This window comes from Gopherus flavomarginatus, chromosome 18 (genome assembly GCF_025201925.1).
Source record: "Gopherus flavomarginatus isolate rGopFla2 chromosome 18, rGopFla2.mat.asm, whole genome shotgun sequence".
Taxonomy (NCBI): Eukaryota; Metazoa; Chordata; order Testudines; family Testudinidae; genus Gopherus; species Gopherus flavomarginatus.
The window spans coordinates 5,127,799-5,144,298 of record NC_066634.1 but is presented as its reverse complement, the minus strand read 5'-3'; the positions used below and the strand labels follow the sequence as shown (position 1 = coordinate 5,144,298).

General features: G+C 63.6%; 2 protein-coding genes and 1 long non-coding RNA gene across 3 annotated transcripts; 2 read left to right on the top strand and 1 right to left on the bottom strand.

Moving 5' to 3' along the window:
- The first annotated feature begins 230 nt into the window (after positions 1–230).
- TMEM143 (transmembrane protein 143) lies at positions 231–6,434 on the top strand. Its single transcript, XM_050927546.1, has 8 exons — positions 231–339; positions 1,103–1,298; positions 1,733–1,840; positions 2,423–2,617; positions 3,157–3,290; positions 3,682–3,961; positions 4,460–4,649; positions 4,964–6,434. The coding sequence occupies exons 1-8, from the start codon at positions 233–235 to the stop codon at positions 5,122–5,124; spliced, it is 1,371 nt and encodes a 456-aa protein (XP_050783503.1). The 5' UTR covers positions 231–232; the 3' UTR covers positions 5,125–6,434.
- A 1,210-nt stretch (positions 6,435–7,644) lies between these two features.
- Positions 7,645–15,115, bottom strand: EMP3 (epithelial membrane protein 3). Its single transcript, XM_050927586.1, has 5 exons — positions 14,998–15,115; positions 9,480–9,565; positions 9,110–9,212; positions 8,433–8,573; positions 7,645–7,958 (listed from the first exon to the last, which is right to left on the bottom strand). Exons 2-5 carry the CDS (start codon positions 9,555–9,557, stop codon positions 7,789–7,791), a joined length of 492 nt encoding a protein of 163 aa, XP_050783543.1. The 5' UTR covers positions 9,558–9,565; positions 14,998–15,115; the 3' UTR covers positions 7,645–7,788.
- On the top strand, positions 13,991–14,763 carry LOC127036566 (uncharacterized). The gene is made up of 3 exons (XR_007770177.1): positions 13,991–14,096; positions 14,310–14,466; positions 14,560–14,763. It is a non-coding gene; the product is annotated as an uncharacterized LOC127036566 (long non-coding RNA).
- Positions 15,116–16,500: the final 1,385 nt, after the last annotated feature.

Sequence of the window (16,500 nt, the reverse complement as noted above, 5' to 3'; positions counted from 1 at the left end):
ACCTTTGAACCCTGCACCCACAGCCAGCGACCTTTGAACCCTGCAGGGTGGCAAGACGCCCTCGGTGCCACCATCCCACGGCTGGTGACCTTTGAACCTTGCACAGCAGCCAAGACAACTTTGCTAATCCTGCCCCCAGGACTGGCGACCTTTGAACTCTCCGGTGGTCGGTCTCCCCCCCCCCCAAGATCCTGCAGCCCCACCTGCTTCTCTGCTGGGGCAGAGGGTTTAAATGGTGCCATGGAGGAATCTGAAGAGTCTTCCAAGACCTGACTCCTGGGAACGGACACAACAGAGAAACAGGCTCGCACTGGCCAGAGATATGGCCGCTGGGCGGCGGTGGGTGGTTAGGGGACGGGACCTTTCCCCTCTAGGGGGCACCAGCTCCTTTCTGGCCCCAGAGCGGGGGGACCTGGGCAGCTCAGTGGGGCAGGGAATGGGACACAGGGCCTTTCCAGGGAGTGCTGGCTCTCATCTGGCCTCAGGGTTGGAGACTGGCTGGCTCAGGGGGGCAGAGAATGGAACATGGGGCCTGCCTCTCCAGAGGATGCTGGTTCCCCTCTCTCCCAAACTAAGTGCTAAAATATCAGAGTGGGAGCTGTGTTAGTCTGGATCTGTAAAAGCAGCAAAGAGTCTGTGGCACCATATAGCCTAACAGACATATTGGAGCATGAGCTTTCGTGGGTGAATACCCACTGCATCAGATGAGTGCTAAAAGTCATTCTCATTCAACCTCTGCTTGCTGGGCCCATGTGTGAACTGAGTGGCTGGGTCTCAGCCTGGTTCCTGGGCGAGGGATCCATGAATAAACAGCCCCCATGCACGACCCTAGAGACGCTGCATCTCGCCACCAAACAAGGGGTTGCTGTATAAACAACCGCTGTGCCCCACCCCAGAGAGGCCGCATTTCAGCACAGGTGAGGCGGTTCCCATACAAACAGCCCCTGTGCCTGCATCTCAGTGCCCAGTAAGGGATCCCTGTATAAACGGGCCCTGTGACCCGAAGTTTGTCTGAGGACTGAGCTGGCCACAGAACTGGAGCTGCCCACTGCAGGGCTATGGCGGCTGTGTTGTGTTGGGCTGATGCTTCCCTCTCTTTCAGGATGCTGGGTGTGGCTTGGGCCGCCCTGGGGACAGGGGTGCCGGGGCCACCCTGCCGCGGCACGGCCTCCCTCGCCTCCCGGATGGCAGAGTACCGGAGGATGTGGAAGCCTGTGGAGCCTCAGGGGTGGGCTGAGCAGTACAGGGAGCGGTTCATCCCCTTCTCCAAGGGGCAGCTGGTCAGCGCCCTTCTCAAGGTACAGGGCGCTCCCTGGGGGAGCACAAAGTGAAGCACTGCCAGGGAGGGGCAGCACACAGAGGGGAGACTGCTGGGAAACACCTGGCGGCAGCAAGGTGGGTGACTTGGTACAGGGCAATCCTCTTTGAATCAGAGCCGATCTCACCCCAGAGGGGTTGCTGTATAAAGAGCCCTACCCCAGAGAGGTTGCATCTCAGCACCGGGCCGGGATCCCTGTATAAACAGCCCTGCCCCAGAGGCGGTTGCTTCTCAGCGTCAGGCAAGGGGTCCCTATATAAACAACCATACCGCTCCACCCTAGAGGTGCCCGCCTCTCAATTAGGCAGTCGGGGCAGCACAGGAGATGGCTCTCGCGCATGGTACAGGATATACCTCGGATCTGGGGATGTTGGTCCCTTGTGAATCCACACTTGGCGCTAACTGTCCCTCCAGGAGTTCCACTCTTCCAGCGACGCCGAGCACGCCTCCTTCCTGGCCTTCGTGGCGCGAGTGGACTCTTCCCTCCTGCATCACTACCATTCCCGCCTGGGGCGCTTGCAGGTACAGAGTCCCGTTTGGAAATAGCTAAGCCGGGCTGGGGTTCAGTGGGAGCCGGTGAAAGAAAACATAGTGGGTAGGGGGCGCTCTCCAGTGACAGCGCTGGCCCCAGGGCAGCCCTAGGGGGTCTGTGCTGCAGAGAGTAGGGCAGGGGCTTGGTAGGGGGGCTTATTTGTGGATTTTCTCTATAAAAGGTCTCTTTGCTCCACCTAAGAGGCAGTCACATCTCAGCACTGGTTGAGGGATTGCTGTATAAGCAGACCCTGCTCCCCACCCCAGACCCAGCCACATCTGAATGTTGGGTGATGGATCGCTGTATAAGCAGACCCTTCTCTTCACCCCAGAGGCAGCTGCATGGCTGCACTGGGTCAGGGATCTCTGTATAGGGAGACCCCGCTCCTGACCCCAGAGTTGGCTGCATCTCAGCACCGGGTGAGAGTCCCTGTATAAACAGCTGCAGTGCTCCACACCAAGGTTGGCTGCATTTCAGCGTGAAGTGAACAGATCCCTTTTCAGGCATGGTGCTGTGGGATCCTCGGGGCTGGGTGTACCACACACAAGTACCTTCCTGCTGCCCCTCCACAGGCTCTCTACGACCCCATTAACCCCGACCGGGACACCCTGCCAGAGATGGTTCTGAGCGACACCGAGCGCCTGGCTAAGGAGCGGCAGGTCTTGGCTGAGCTGGAACCAGTGCTGGATCAGGCCAACTTCAACAGCCTGTCGGAGGATGCTTTGGCCTACGCCCTCATCGTGCATCACCCTCAGGATGACGTCCAGGTGCGGCCACCTCTGGGGAGGGGAGCAGCCCATCCAGCACTGCCCCAATATAACACATGGGAAAAGCGAATTCCTTTCTGCCCCTGATCCCGTGCCCTGCTACTGAGCCAGCAGGCCTCTTGCCCCCTGCAACGGCCCCTCCCTTGGTTGCCACTTCAGGATAGACCCTCCTGCCTGCCTATAATCCCATCAGGTATACAGGATTTCCCTTCTCTCCCTGGGCTGTGCAATGAAGAAACCCTATTCCCCACCCCAGAGGCAGCTGCATCTCAACAATGGGCCAGGGGTCCTTGTATAAACAGCCCCTGTGCCCCACCCGAAAGAGGCTGCATCTCAACGCTGGGCAAGGGATTGCTGGATGAACAGCCCCCATGCACCACCCCAGAGAGGCCCCGTCTCTGTGCCCAGCAAGGGGTCCCCGTATAACCAGCTCTTGTGGCCTCCCCAGAAGCGGCCGCATTCGAGGGCCAGTTGTGTTGGGAGGACCCAGGCTTAGCAACCCATCCCGTTGTGGCTGTAGGTTCCCCTTTGTTCCCCAGGTTTCGGTGAACCTGGATCAGTACGAGTACATCCGATTCTGGGCCCTTGGCCAGCGTGTTGGAGTCCTCCCGATTAAATCCACGCTGGGGCCTCGGAAGGGGCTGTTTGGCACGGCCCGGACCCCCGCGGAAAGGCAAGGACCCCCCTCTTCTTACCCCTCCAGCCACGATGTCTGGGAGCAGAATGGCTTGGGGGCACTGTGCTATGGGAATGAGGTACAGGACTCAATAGAGGGTTCTCTCCCCTGGCAGTCAGCATTCACCCCAAAACCCCAGGGCGGTGCTAGGAGGCGCTGTTCTGCTCGGGCCTCAGTAGGGGGTGCTCTCCCCTCAAAGTCAAGGTTGACCCCAGTGCCCCAGGAGTGGAGTGGGGGGCTCAGTAGGGGTCACTCTCCTCCAGCAATCAGTGCTGACGACCTCCCTTCGCTGCCCTTGTCGGTCATGGCCCGAGCCACGATTGAGGGGGCTGCACCCGCGGTGCCTGTCCCTAGATCCCACCCTGCTGACGGTGCTGCTCACCCCCAGGCGTTATTTCAAGCGGGTGCTGGTGGCGGCCCGGCCCAGGAACGCCCACCTGGTGCTGAAGTGCTTCAAGGACATCCCCTTGGAGGCGCTGGAGCAGCTGCTGCCGGCCGTGAGGATCCGCACGTCCATCTTCTACAAGACGCTGCTGAACGTCACGCTGGTGGTGAGCGGGCTGGCCCTCTTCGTCAACGTCGGCATGGTGGTGCTGTCCGACCTCAAGATCGGCACTAGCTTCCTGCTGCTCTGCTTCGGCGCCTTCATGACCTTCCGTGCCTGGAAGGTAGGTGCCCTGGCGAGGTTGGGGCCGCGCAGTCCCCTGGTCGGGAGATCGGGACTCCCGTCATGCCAGGCGTTGGGCAGACCCCCTCCCACCCGAGATCGGGGGCCCCCGTTGTGCCATGAAGACCCTGTTGTGCTGGGTCCTCTGTACTCTCATAGAAACAGATCCTGCACCAAAGAGCTCACAATTTAAATAGACAAGGGAGAGGGGAAACTGAGAGAGACACGGATTGACTAATTGAGGTGAGGTCGGGGTAGAGCTGGGAAGAGCACCCAGGGCTCCAGTGCCCTACCCATGAGACCACACGGCCTGAAGGCTCCCGTCGGTGTCTGAAAGGAGCCACTGAGTTGCCAGGCCTTGGTGCTGCAGCTACTCTCCTCCCAGAGCTAGGAGATAGAACTCAGGAGTCTGGGCTCCCCGCTGTAACCACTAGATACCACTTCCCTCCCCGAGCAGGGGACAGGACCCAGGCGTCCTGAACCCGTGCTCCCCGCGCAGGTGTTCGGGCAGCGACGGAACATCCACTCCCTGGAGCTGGCGCACATGCTGTATTACCGCAGCACCTCCAACAACTCGGAGCTGCTGGGCGCGCTGGTGCTGCGGGCGCAGGAGGAGCATGCCAAGGAGCTGATCCTAGCACACAGCTTCCTGCGCCAACAGCCAGCCTGGCCCCCGCACGGCCCCGCAGGTAGGGACCAGCAGGGGGTGCTCTCAGTGGGAGGCAGGGTGGAGAGATGGGGTCTCCCTGGCAGGGGGCGCTCTCACTCAGAGGGGCAGAGCTGAGCGAGAGTGTCTCCCCATCAGGTTGGGGGGACCCCAGGGCTGAGAGTGTGTGTGGGTCTCCCCAGCAGGGGGCGCTCTCATGGGGGGGGCAGGGCTGACAGTGAGGGGGAGTTCCGCAGCAGGGGGTGCTCTCATGGGGGGGCAGGGCTGGCAGTGAGGGGGCGCTCTCCAGCAGGGGGTGCTCTCCCTAGGGGTGACTCAGACCACCTCTCTCCCCAGACCCTGAGACAGTGGCTAGCCTTCAGGAGCACGTCCAGTCGTGGCTGCGGCTCCACTCAGGCCTGGAAGTCTCCTTCTGCGCCGACCGCGCCTGCCGGCACCTGCTCAGCCTAGAGGGGGGGCACCGAGCCAATCCCGCCATGGCCCCTGGGTCCCACTGATGCCCCCTGGCTGTTTGCAGTGTAGGCACCCCCGAATCCTTCTCCTGGCTGTGATACAGCTGCTCCGGAGGGAAGGGCAGGGACAGCACTGGAAGGGGGCCCTCTATTGAGCATGCAACACCTGTAGGGGAGAGGAGAACTGAGGCTCCCCCCCCCCATGCTCACATGCTCTGAGCATGTTCCTGGTGCATTCTGGGAGTCCCGCCAACTCCCATGCTTGGCATGGCCCTGCCGTTACCCAGCTACTGCCAGGGCTGGATTGCTGGGTCGTTAATCCCCTTTGGGCTGCCTGGTGCCTGAGGGGTTCTGCCAGCTGGATGCTGGGAAGTCGGCAGGGGAGCGCCGGCCCATCGACACCAGTGGATCAAAGTCCATTCAGCCAGGAGGGCTCTGGCTCCATTATAGCCCCCTCCACAGCAAGGGATTTGGACCCTGGATCCCCCTTCTTTTTGGCAGCAAGAGAGTGCCCAAAGCTCTCCCAGCCAAACCCTCTCTGCGGTGTGCCCAGACCCCAGCTCTGGCTGCCCGTAGTGCATGGATTCGCACCCGGCGCCTCTCTTGGAGCGAGCGTCTGCAGTGCTGCGAGAGGAGCGAGATGGGCCCACCCGAGCCAGCGGGGCTGCATGCAGAATTCAGGCCGTGATTTCAGACGGGCCGGCTGGTTGGCAGGGGCTGCTTCGCTTTGGCTCCTCCCATGCTTTCCTGTGCTGCTGACTTTCAGGGGGCCTGGCCTCGATTTGCGTGTGAGAAAGAGAGACTTTTGGGCAGGAGTGGAAGAACGCTGGGCCTCCTCCCCTGAACTGAAAGCACTTTAGTTGCGAGGGGTGGGGCGGCACACAGCACACCTCCCATTGCCTCCAAGGGAGCCAGGGCTGGTTCACGTCAGCGGGGGAGCTGGCCATGTTGACTACTGACTAGGCTCTAAGCCAGCACTTTTCCCTACAGCTGGGGAGAGAACCCAGGAGTCCTGGCTCCCAGCCCTGGCCCCCTCTAACCACTAGACCTCACTCCCCTCACAGAGCCACAGAGAGAACCCAGGAGTCCTGGCTCCCAGCCCCCCCTGCTCTAACCACTAGACCCTACTCCCCTCCCAGAGCGAGGGAGAGAACCCAGGAGTCTGGACTGCCAGCTCCCCTGCTCTGAGCATTAGACCTCACTCCCTTCCCAGAACGCAGGCTCCCACCCCCAGTGAGCGACGGTAAAATGTCTTAACCTTAGGAGCTCAGCTTTATTCCCTGGCCTGAAAGCCTCTCTGCGGGGAGGGGAGTTTCTACTGTATTTGCAGTGCAATAAAGAGATTTCTTGTTTGATCCCTGCTCCTGCACCAGCCCTGATTTTTGCAGGGCATGCCAGCCTGGGGGCAAAGCCGCCCCTTCCAGCGTGGGAGTGATTTCCACCCCCATCAGGCACGGTAGAGACTTGGTGTGGCCAGGGGCAGGTGTGTGGCCTGGCCCTTCCCATAATCCTTTGCTCCTGGAGGGAGATGGTCACATGGGGGTGTGTGTGGCACTGCCACAAATTGCTCAGCCCGGCTGTACTCACAATCCCTTGCTCCTGGAGGGAGACGGTCACATGGCGGGGGGTGTGGCACTGCCACAGAGCGGTCATCCTGGCCGTGCTCACACTCCCTTGCTCCTGGAGCGAGACGGTCATATGGGGGTGTCTGTGGCACTGCCACAGATCGCTCGGCCTAGCCGTACCCACAGTCCCTTGCTCCAGAAACAAGTGCTGTCAAAGCCACCAGGCAGCTCGATCAGGTCACTTTTATTGTCCAAAGATATAAATGATGGCGCCCAGGCGCGGGGCTGGACGGAAGCCGTGCTCTGAGATGCCGTTGAAGGAAGGCTCCCTATAGCCCCATGGGAGCCTGGAAATCCCCGCCTTGGGGAAGAAGGGGTGTCCCTCCCCTGGGACCACCCCCCTGGTGCCTACCTCCTCCCTTCAGAGGGGAAGGTGCTGCACTGTGAAACTGCCACCTCTCAAGGAGGGGTGGACCACACATTTGTAAGCCATGTTCTGCACCAGGACGGTGAGAGCAGATGCCATGATGGGAGCAGTGGGGGGGCCCCTCAGCGCTGCCACCAACACCCCAGTGCCCAACTCCACCCATCCAGACGCCCGCGTGGGAGCAGAATGAAGCAGCGAGCCAGGGGTTGCAGCCGGTGATGGCTCGATCTGAGACCATGGCATGTGCCCACGGGGGGATCTGAGACCAGAGCATGTGTCTGTGAGGGGTGAGACCAGGGCATCTCTGCCAGGCATGGGCAAGGGCTGTGACCCCCAGATTTGTATGCGTGGCACCCAGATTGTAAGGCATGGCCGGGGGGGGGCCCATCCCCAACATGTTCAGGTTCAGTGAGATGATTGGAGTGTCACCCCAGCCGGGGATCCCCTCCATGACCAGGGTTGTCCCCCACCCACAACGGGCTGCGGAGAGGGGAGCAGGGGATGGCCATGGGGCCTGGTCACAGGCGGGAGGGGAGCAGGTGCCCATGCAGAGGGGGACCTGACCCTAGGGGTGCCGGTACGGACAAGGCGGAGAGAGCTGGGTGTGGCCAGGACAGGCTCCAGGGACCCAGCAGCATGTGATGGCCAGGCCGCCATGGGGCAGGGGGAAGGGATAGGCCATGGTCACGAGCAGCTCCCCTGCGATGGGGGTGGGGGTCACTCCCTCTTGCGGAGGTGGATGTACATGACGCCGCTGAGCAGCGCCAGGGGGAAGGCCAGCCAGGCCAGCACAAAGCAGTAGCCGAAGGAGCCGCCCGACTGCCGGTGCAGGTGAAATTTATCCACGTGGATGGCGTAGATCAAGGCGGCCGTGAACACCGAGATACCTGCACCGGGGATGGGGACAACAGAGAGCGGAGGGGTGAGGGGCAGCTTCAGGCCAGAGCAGCCAGGCGTCCGGGCTCCAAGCCCAGCCCCACTAACTGCTAGCCCCCACTCCCCTCCCAGAGCCAGGGAGAGAACCCAGGAGCCCTGGTTCCCAGCCCCACCCCCCAACCACTAGACCCCATTCTCCTCCCAGAGCCAGGGAGAGAACCCAGGAGTCCTGGCTTCCAGTCCCCTCTAACCACTAGCCCCCACTCTCCTCCCAGAGCCAGGGAGAGAACCCAGGAGTCCTGGCTCCCAGCCCCCCTGCTCTAACTACTAGACTCCCCCCCGGCCCGAGCCAGGGATAGAACTCAGGAGTCCTGGCTCCCACCCCCACTGACACCACTAGCCCCTACTCCCCTGCCAGAGCCAGGGAGAAAAGTGGTGCTGGGATGCGGCCCCTCTGGGGCGGGGCGCGGGGGCTGGTTACTCACAGGCCAACAGCTGGCAGACGCCGGTGGCGTAGAAAAGCCCCCCACGCTCCATGGTGTAGAGCTGGTACATGAAGAGAACAAAGGCGAAGCTGGAGAAGAGCATAGCCAGGACCATGAGGGCTTGGACGGCTTGGAGCCACTCTGGGGACCAAGGAAAAGCCGCTGGTGAGATCACAGACCCTCCCCCAGTGCTGGGATGCAGCCCCTCTGGGGTGGGGCTCGGGGGCTAGGTATATGGGGACCCCTGGTCTGCTGCTGGAACGTGGCCCCTCTGGGGTGGGCTGCGGGGGCTGGGTATATGGGACCCCTCCCTTGGTGCTGGGACGTAGCCCCTCTGGGGTGGGGCGCGGGGGCTGGGTATATGGGGACCCCTGGTCTGCTGCTGGAACGTGGTCCCTCTGGGTGGGGGGTGGGAGCTGGGTATACAGGGACATCGCCCGGCACTGGGAGGCGGCCCCTCTGGGGTGGGGCACAGGGGTTGGTTATCTGGGGACCCCTTGCCCGGCACAGAGATGTGGCCCCTCTGGGGTGTGGCGTGGCTGGCTCAGAATATCTGGGACTGCCCCATCCCATCATCACCACCTGGCACTCCTCTACCATCCCCCTCATGCTTATCACCCCCTTCTCCGCATCCCAGAACACACACCCCCATTCCCGGCTCCGGGACCCCCACTCACGGCTCTCAGCAACAGAGGCGCACAGCCAGCTCTGGGTGTTGTTGTCGTATAGACAGTCGTACCACAGATTGACGGTCTCATCATCCGGCAGCACCCACCATGACTGGGGGGGGACAAGGGGGATTAGCACAGGGCCCTGAGATGCCCTCCCTTCCCCCAGCCTGGGGCCTTGGGCCAGGGCACCTGGGTTCTATCCCCAGTTCTAGGAGGGGAATGGGGTCCACAGGTTACAGCAGGGGGTCTGGAAGCCAGGACTCCTGGGTTCTCTCCCTGGCTCTGGGAGGGGAGTGGGGGCTAGTGGTTAGGGGAGGGGGCTGGGTGCCAGGACTCCTGGGTCCTCTGCCTGGTGTTGGGGGGGGCGGCGTCTCACCTTGTCCAGAGTGGCGACGAAGAGCAGCACGAGGATGAGGACGTGCAGGCCCGTGATGGCAAAGAGGAGGAGGCTCATGGCGAGTGCTGGGGGGGGTGTCGGAGATAGGGGGTGTCAATGGGGAACGTGGCCATGCCCAAACACCTCCTGAGGCCTGGGCCAGATCCTCACACCCCCTTTGTCAGGACACCCACCTGGCCTTCCCCCACCCCAAACCAGCCAGGAGCCCGCCCACACCCCTCTCCCCCGAGACTCCTGGCTACCCCCCTAGTCCTTCCACACCCCACTCCCCAGTCTCCCGCTAGTCCCCACGCACTTCCCGGTTCCAATCCAAGGGGGAAGACTAACTGTGAGGCGGGAAGTTCCCAGCCCCCCTCTCCCCCAGGCACCGTCCCGCCCCGAATCTCTGACTCCCCTCCCCCCCCATGTACACACACAAACATCCCTCTGTCCCAGCCTCCCCTAATGGGTTCCAGATGCTCCGGGATCATGTGAGCACGGGGTGTGGAGCTGGATTTCCCCACAGCCACCCTAGAACATGCCCAGCCAGCATCCCACCCCCATCTGCATCACTGGACCCCACTTCTCTCCCAGAGCCAGGCAGAGAACCCAGGAGTCCTGGCTCCCAATCTCCCCATTTATCAGATGCCAGGGTGGGATACCAGGGTAGATGGGCCTGGAGGTCTGATCCAGTGGGCATGGAGGGGGCGGGAAACCGGGGTAGATGGGCCTGGGGGTCTGATTTGGGGGTAGGGAAGGGGTGGGAAACTGGAGTAGATGGGCCTGGGGGTCTGATTCGGGGGTAGGGAGGGGGAGGAATACCGGGTTAGATGGGCCCGGGGGTCTGATCTGATGGACATGGAGGGGGTACGATACTGGAGTAGATGGACCTGGGGGTCTGATCTGGGGGACAGAGAGGGGGTACGATACCAGAGTAGATGGGCCCCGGGGGTCTGATATGGGGTGTAGAGAAGGGGTGGGATATCGGGGTAGACGGGCCCGGGGGTCTGATCTGGGGTGTAGAGAAGGGGTGGGATATCGGGGTAGACGGGCCCAGGGGTCTGATCTGGGGTGTAGGGAAGGGGTGGGATATCGGGGTAGACGGGCCCGGGGGTCTGATCTGGGGTGTAGGGTAGGGGTGGGATATCGGGGTAGACGGCCCCGGGGGTCTGATCTGGGGTGTAGAGAAGGGGTGGGATATCGGGGTAGACGGGCCCAGGGGTCTGATCTGGGGTGTAGGGAAGGGGTGGGATATCGGGGTAGACGGGCCCGGGGGTCTGATCTGGGATGTAGGGAAGGGGTGGGATATCGGGGTAGACGGGCCCGGGGGTCTGATCTGGGGTGTAGAGAAGGGGTGGGATATCGGGGTAGACGGGCCCGGGGGTCTGATCTGGGGTGTAGAGAAGGGGTGGGATATCGGGGTAGACGGGCCCGGGGGTCTGATCTGGGGTGTAGAGAATGGGTGGGATATCGGGGTCGGCGGGCCCGGGGGTCTGATCTGGGGTGTAGAGAAGGGGTGGGATATCGGGGTCGGCGGGCCCGGGGGTCTGATCTGGGGTGTAGAGAAGGGGTGGGATATCGGGGTCGGCGGGCCCGGGGGTCTGATCTGGGGTGTAGAGAAGGGGTGGGATATCGGGGTAGACGGGCCCGGGGGTCTGATCTGGGGGACAGGGAAGGGGTGGGATACCAGAACCCATCAATTTAGCCCTGAATATTTCCTCCTGCTCAAGAATTCCCAATTTGTGGCTGGCCTCTCATCTGGAGCATGTGGGACTCCCGCCCTCCCCCTGGCTCCATCGCCCTCTGGGGTTGGATTCAGGCAAGCTCCCCCCACCCCACGTTTCTGTGCTGGATGGCTCTTTATACGAGGATCCCTCACCTGGCGCTGAGATGCAGCCTCTCTGGGGTGGGACGCGGGGGCTGGTTATATGGGGACCCCTCACCTGGCACTGAGCAGCCAAGCGCCCCCTCCTGACCCCCAGCCTCACTCCCCACAGCCCAGCGCCCCCTCCTGACTCCTAGTCTCACTCCCCACAGTCCAATGTCCCCTCCTGACCCTCAGCCTCACTCCCCACAGCCCAGCGCCCCCTCCTGACCCTCAGCCTCACTCCCCGCAGCCCAACGCCCCCTCCTGACCCTCAGCCTCACTCCCCGCAGCCCAGCGCCCCCTCCTGACCCTCAGCCTCACTCCCCGCAGCCCAACGCCCCCTCCTGACCCTCAGCCTCACTCCCCGCAGCCCAGCGCCCCCTCCTGACCCTCAGCCTCACTCCCCGCAGCCCAACGCCCCCTCCTGACCCTCAGCCTCACTCCCCGCAGCCCAGCGCCCCCTGCTGACCCCCAGCCTCACTCCCCGCAGCCCAGCGCCCCCTCCTGACCCTCAGCCTCACTCCCCGCAGCCCAGCGCCCCCTCCTGACCCTCAGCCTCACTCCCCGCAGCCCAGCACCCCCTCCTGACCCCCAGCCTCGCTCCCCGCAGTCCAGCGCCCCCTGCTGAGCCCCCTGCCCTGCTCCCCGCAGTCCAGCGCCCCCTCCTGACCCTCAGCCTCACTCCCCGCAGCCCAGCGCCCCCTCCTGACCCCCAGCCTCACTCCCCGCAGCCCAGCGCCCTCTCCTGACCCCCAGCCTCACTCCCCGCAGCCCAGCGCCCCCTCCTGACCCTCAGCCTCACTTCCCGCAGCCCAGCGCCCCCTCCTGACCCTCAGCCTCACTCCCCGCAGCCCAGCGCCCCCTCCTGACCCTCAGCCTCACTTCCCACAGCCCAGCGCCCCCTCCTGACCCTCAGCCTCACTCCCCGCAGCCCAGCGCCCCCTCCTGACCCTCAGCCTCACTTCCCGCAGCCCAGCGCCCCCTGCTGACCCTCAGCCTCACTCCCCGCAGCCCAGTGCCCCCTGCTGACCCCCAGCCTCACTCCCCGCAGCCCAGCGCCCCCTCATGACCCTCAGCCTCACTCCCCACCCAGCGCCCCCTCCTGACCCTCAGCCTCACTTCCCGCAGCCCAGCGCCCCCTCCTGACCCTCAGCCTCACTCCTCACAGCCCAACGCCCCCTCCTGACCCTCAGCCTCACTCCCCGCAGCCCAGCACCCCCTCATGACCCTCAGCCTCACTCCCCACAGCCCAACGCCCCCTCCTGACCCTCAGCCTCACTCCCTGCAGCCCAGCGCCCCCTGCTGAGCCCCCTGCCCTGCTCCCTGCAGCCCAGCGCCCCCTGCTGAGCCCCCTGCCCTGCTCCCTGCAGCCCAGCACCCCACACGGGCACTGTGGGCCACCCTGAGTCACAGTAACACCCTCAAAGGCAGCCCCTGCCCTGCCCGGCGGCACTGGTGACCGGCCTGGCTCCCAGCCCGGGGCCATTCAGCCACAAGTTAGTATTTTCTGTTCTAAATCAAGACACCATTGAAGAGAGACAAACAACTGACCATTGATTGCAGTGGTGCTGGCCTGGGTGTGACTGGCTGCCTCACTGAATGGGCATGGGGCCTCTCCCTTCCAGGGGGCGCCAGCTCCCACCTGGCCCCAGGGCAGGGACTGGCTGGCTAGGGGGGCTGGGAATGGGGCCCGGGGCCTCTCCCCTCTAGGGGCGCCAGCTCCCACCTGGCCCCAGGGCAGGGACTGGCAGGCTCAGCGGGGTGGGGAATGGGGCTTCTCTCTTCTAAGGGGCGCTGGCTCCCATCCGGCCCCAGAGCAGGGACTGGCTGCTTATGGGGAGCAAGGAATGGGACACGGGGCCTTTCCCCTCCAGGGGGTGCCAGTTCCTATCTGCAGGGACTGGTGGCTCAGGGGGGTGGGGAATGGGGCACAGGGCCTGTCCCCTGTAGGGGGTGCCAGCCGGCCCCAGGACAGGGACTGGCTGGCTCAGGGGCTGGGAAATGGGGTATGGGGCTTCTCTCTTCTAGGGGGTGCAGGCTCCCACCTGGCCCCAGGGCAGGGACTGGCTAGTTATGGGGAGCAGGGAATGGGACACGGGGCATTTTCCCTCCAGAGGGCACTGGCTTCTACCCCATTGTAGGTGTCTGTTGGTCTCAGCCCAGCTCCTATTGGGATGGGGGTCCACAGATACCAAGTGGAGCAGAGTCCAAGGGCTGGATGGATCCGAAGACAGAGCCCTTCCCCGGGGCTGTGTGTGCTCGGCGCGGGGGTACACCGGGGGGGGGGCGCTCCGCGTTCTGAGGTGGCTGGGTGGGGTGGGGAGGGAAGGCACTGTGTGTGTTGGGTGGGGGGCTATGCGGGTGCTGGGGGGGTTGGGTGGGGTGCGCTGTGTGTGTTGGGGGGGCGATGCGGGTGCTGGAGGGTTGGGTGAGGTGGGGTGCACTGTGTGTGTTGGGGGAGGGGCTCTAGCTGTTTGTGGACGGGCAGGGATGCTGTGGGTGGGAGGGGATACCAGGGGCCGCCTAGCGCACGGGGGAGGGGGTTCAGGGGTTATTTCTTCCCATCTAAACCAAGAGCATGGGGGGGGGAGCCAGCGCCCTGGGATCCCGCCCCCCCCCCACCGGGCACAGCAACCAACGCAGAACTTCTACACTCCGCAAAGGAAACGTCCAGATAGAGACCGATCCAGACACCCCTCCAGCAGGGAGTTAACGGGGCAGGGCCCCCAGCAGGGAGTTAAGGGGGGCAGGTCCCGCAGAAAGGAGTTAAGGGGGACGGGGGCAGGTCCCCCAGCAGGGAGTTAAGGAAGGCAGGGAGCAGGTCCCCCAGTAGGGAGTTAGGGGGGACGGGGGCAGGTCCCCCAGCAGGGAGTTAAGGAAGGCAGGGAGCAGGTCCCCCAGTAGGGAGTTAGGGGGGACGGGGGCAGGTCCCCTAGCAGGGAGTTAAGGAAGGCAGGGAGCAGGTCCCCCAGCAGGGAGTTAGGGGGGCCAGGGGGAGGTCCCGCAGCAGGGAGTTAAGGGGGGCAGGCCCCCCAGGACAGAGTGAAAGGGGGCAGGTCCCGCAGAAGGGAGTTAAGGGGGATGGGGGGAGATCCCGCAGCAGGGAGTTAAAGGGGGCAGGTCCCGCAGAAGGGAGTTAAGGGGGATGGGGGGAGATCCCGCAGCAGGGAGTTAAAGGGGGCAGGTCCCCCAGCAGAGAGTTAAAGGGGGCAGGTCCCCCCAGGACAGAGTGAAAGGGGGCAGGTCCCGCAGGAGTTAAGGGGGATGGGGGGAGGTCCCGCAGCAGGGAGTTAAAGGGGGCAGGTCCCCCCAGGACAAAGTGAAAGGGGGCAGGTCCCCCAGCAGAGAGTTAAAGGAGGAAGGTCCACCCAGGACAGAGTTAAAGGGGGCAGGTCCCCCAGAATGGAGTTAAGGGGGACGGGGGGCAGGTCCCCCAGCAGGGAGTTAGGGGAGGCAGGCCCCGCAGCAGGGAGTTAAGGGGGACGTGGGGCAGGTCCCCCAGCAGGGAGTTAGGGGAGGCAGGCCCCGCAGCAGGGAGTTAAGGGGGACGGGGGAGGTCCCCCCCGGACAGAATTAAAGTGGGCAGGTCCCCCAGCTGGGAGTTAAGGGGGACGGGGGACAGGTCCCCCCGCGGGAGGGGGTGGGGGATACCTGGTGCTGCAGACGGGCTGGGGGGGGTCTCTCCTCTTTCGCGCCGGCTGTCTCTATCCCTCTCTCTGCCCGCCTGAATCCTCCCCCCGCTCCCCAGCCCTACCCCTGGCAGCCGCCCCAGCAGGGAGGGGCCGGACGGGGCTGGCGTGTGTCTGGCGAAGTACAGCCCCCGGGTTTTCCCTTCCCGGGGGGGGGGGGGCGCGCATCCCCGAACGCAGGGGAACTTCAGAGCTTTCCACCCTCCCCCCCCCGCGAACAATGCCCAAATCCCACACACAAGACTCAGACTTTGCTGCCCACCAAAAATCAAACTGCAGGAGTTTGTGCCCCGTCATGAAAGACCCTCAAACATTTGAACAGAACCCCGTAAATTTCACAGCCCCCCCCCACTGCTAACTCCCTCCCCCCAAACGGAAGGCAGATGGGAAGGCCTATGGGAGACTAGCAGCCTCGGCCAGCCAGGGACCCCAGTCCTGGATAGCAAAGACCGCAGGTTAATGAGGTCTGTGAGCCCCACTTTTAAAGGGTTAATAAGATTCCCACTCCCCTGGGCAACTGGGGCTTTCACTTCCCCATTGAGGTTTGCCCAAAATAAGGAGCCGCTGCTGGGGAACCAGGAATAGAAATAAATAGCTTTTTGTCTCAGGGAGTGATTAAATCGCTTGGAAGGGGGCTGGGAGCCAGGACTCCTGGGTTCTCTCCCTAGCTCTGGGAGGGGAGTGGGATCTAGTGGTTAGAGCGGGGGGCTGGGAGCCAGGACTCCTGGGTTCTCTCCCTGGCTCTGGGAGGGGAGTGGGATCTAGTGGTTAGAGCGGGGGGCTGGGAGCCAGGACTCCTGGGTTCTGTCGCAGCTCTGGGGGTCTAGAGCTCAGCATAGAGCAGGAAGCAAATGCCCGTGGATGCAGCTGTGCCCGCCCCTCCCGGCCTGGCTGTTGTGGGGGGCCACGGTAGTGACCCCAGGTAGTCCAGGCTGAGAGCCCAAGGGGGCAGAGATGGGGCAATAGGAAAGCAGACCCATGTATCATCCTCTCCCCACCCAATATCCTGTCCCCAGAAGCCCCTGCCAATCAGGCACGCGGTGCCCTGGCAACAGTCACCACAAGCAGAATAGCAACCACTGTGATGGGACAAACACAGATGGGTGGGTGGAGATGTTGGGGTTTGGTGGTTTCCTGTGCTGGGGTGTCGCGTGGTGTGTGTGTGTGTGTGTGTGTGTGTGTGTGGGGTGACCAGAGGCCTATGAGTCAAGCAGCCCCACCTTCTCCTGGTTGTAGTCATGCAGCTATACCAGCACCCTGCTCCCATACACCCAGCTGTGCCCCCCGCCCCCCAATGCACTTGGCAACCCAGCTGTGCACCCCACCCCCAATGCACTCAGCCCCCCCAGCTGTACACCCCACTCCCCAATGCACTCGGCAACCCAGCTGTGCACCCCACCCACAATGCACCCAGCCCCCCAGCCGTGCACCCCGCTCCCCAATGCACTCGGCAACCCAGCTGTGC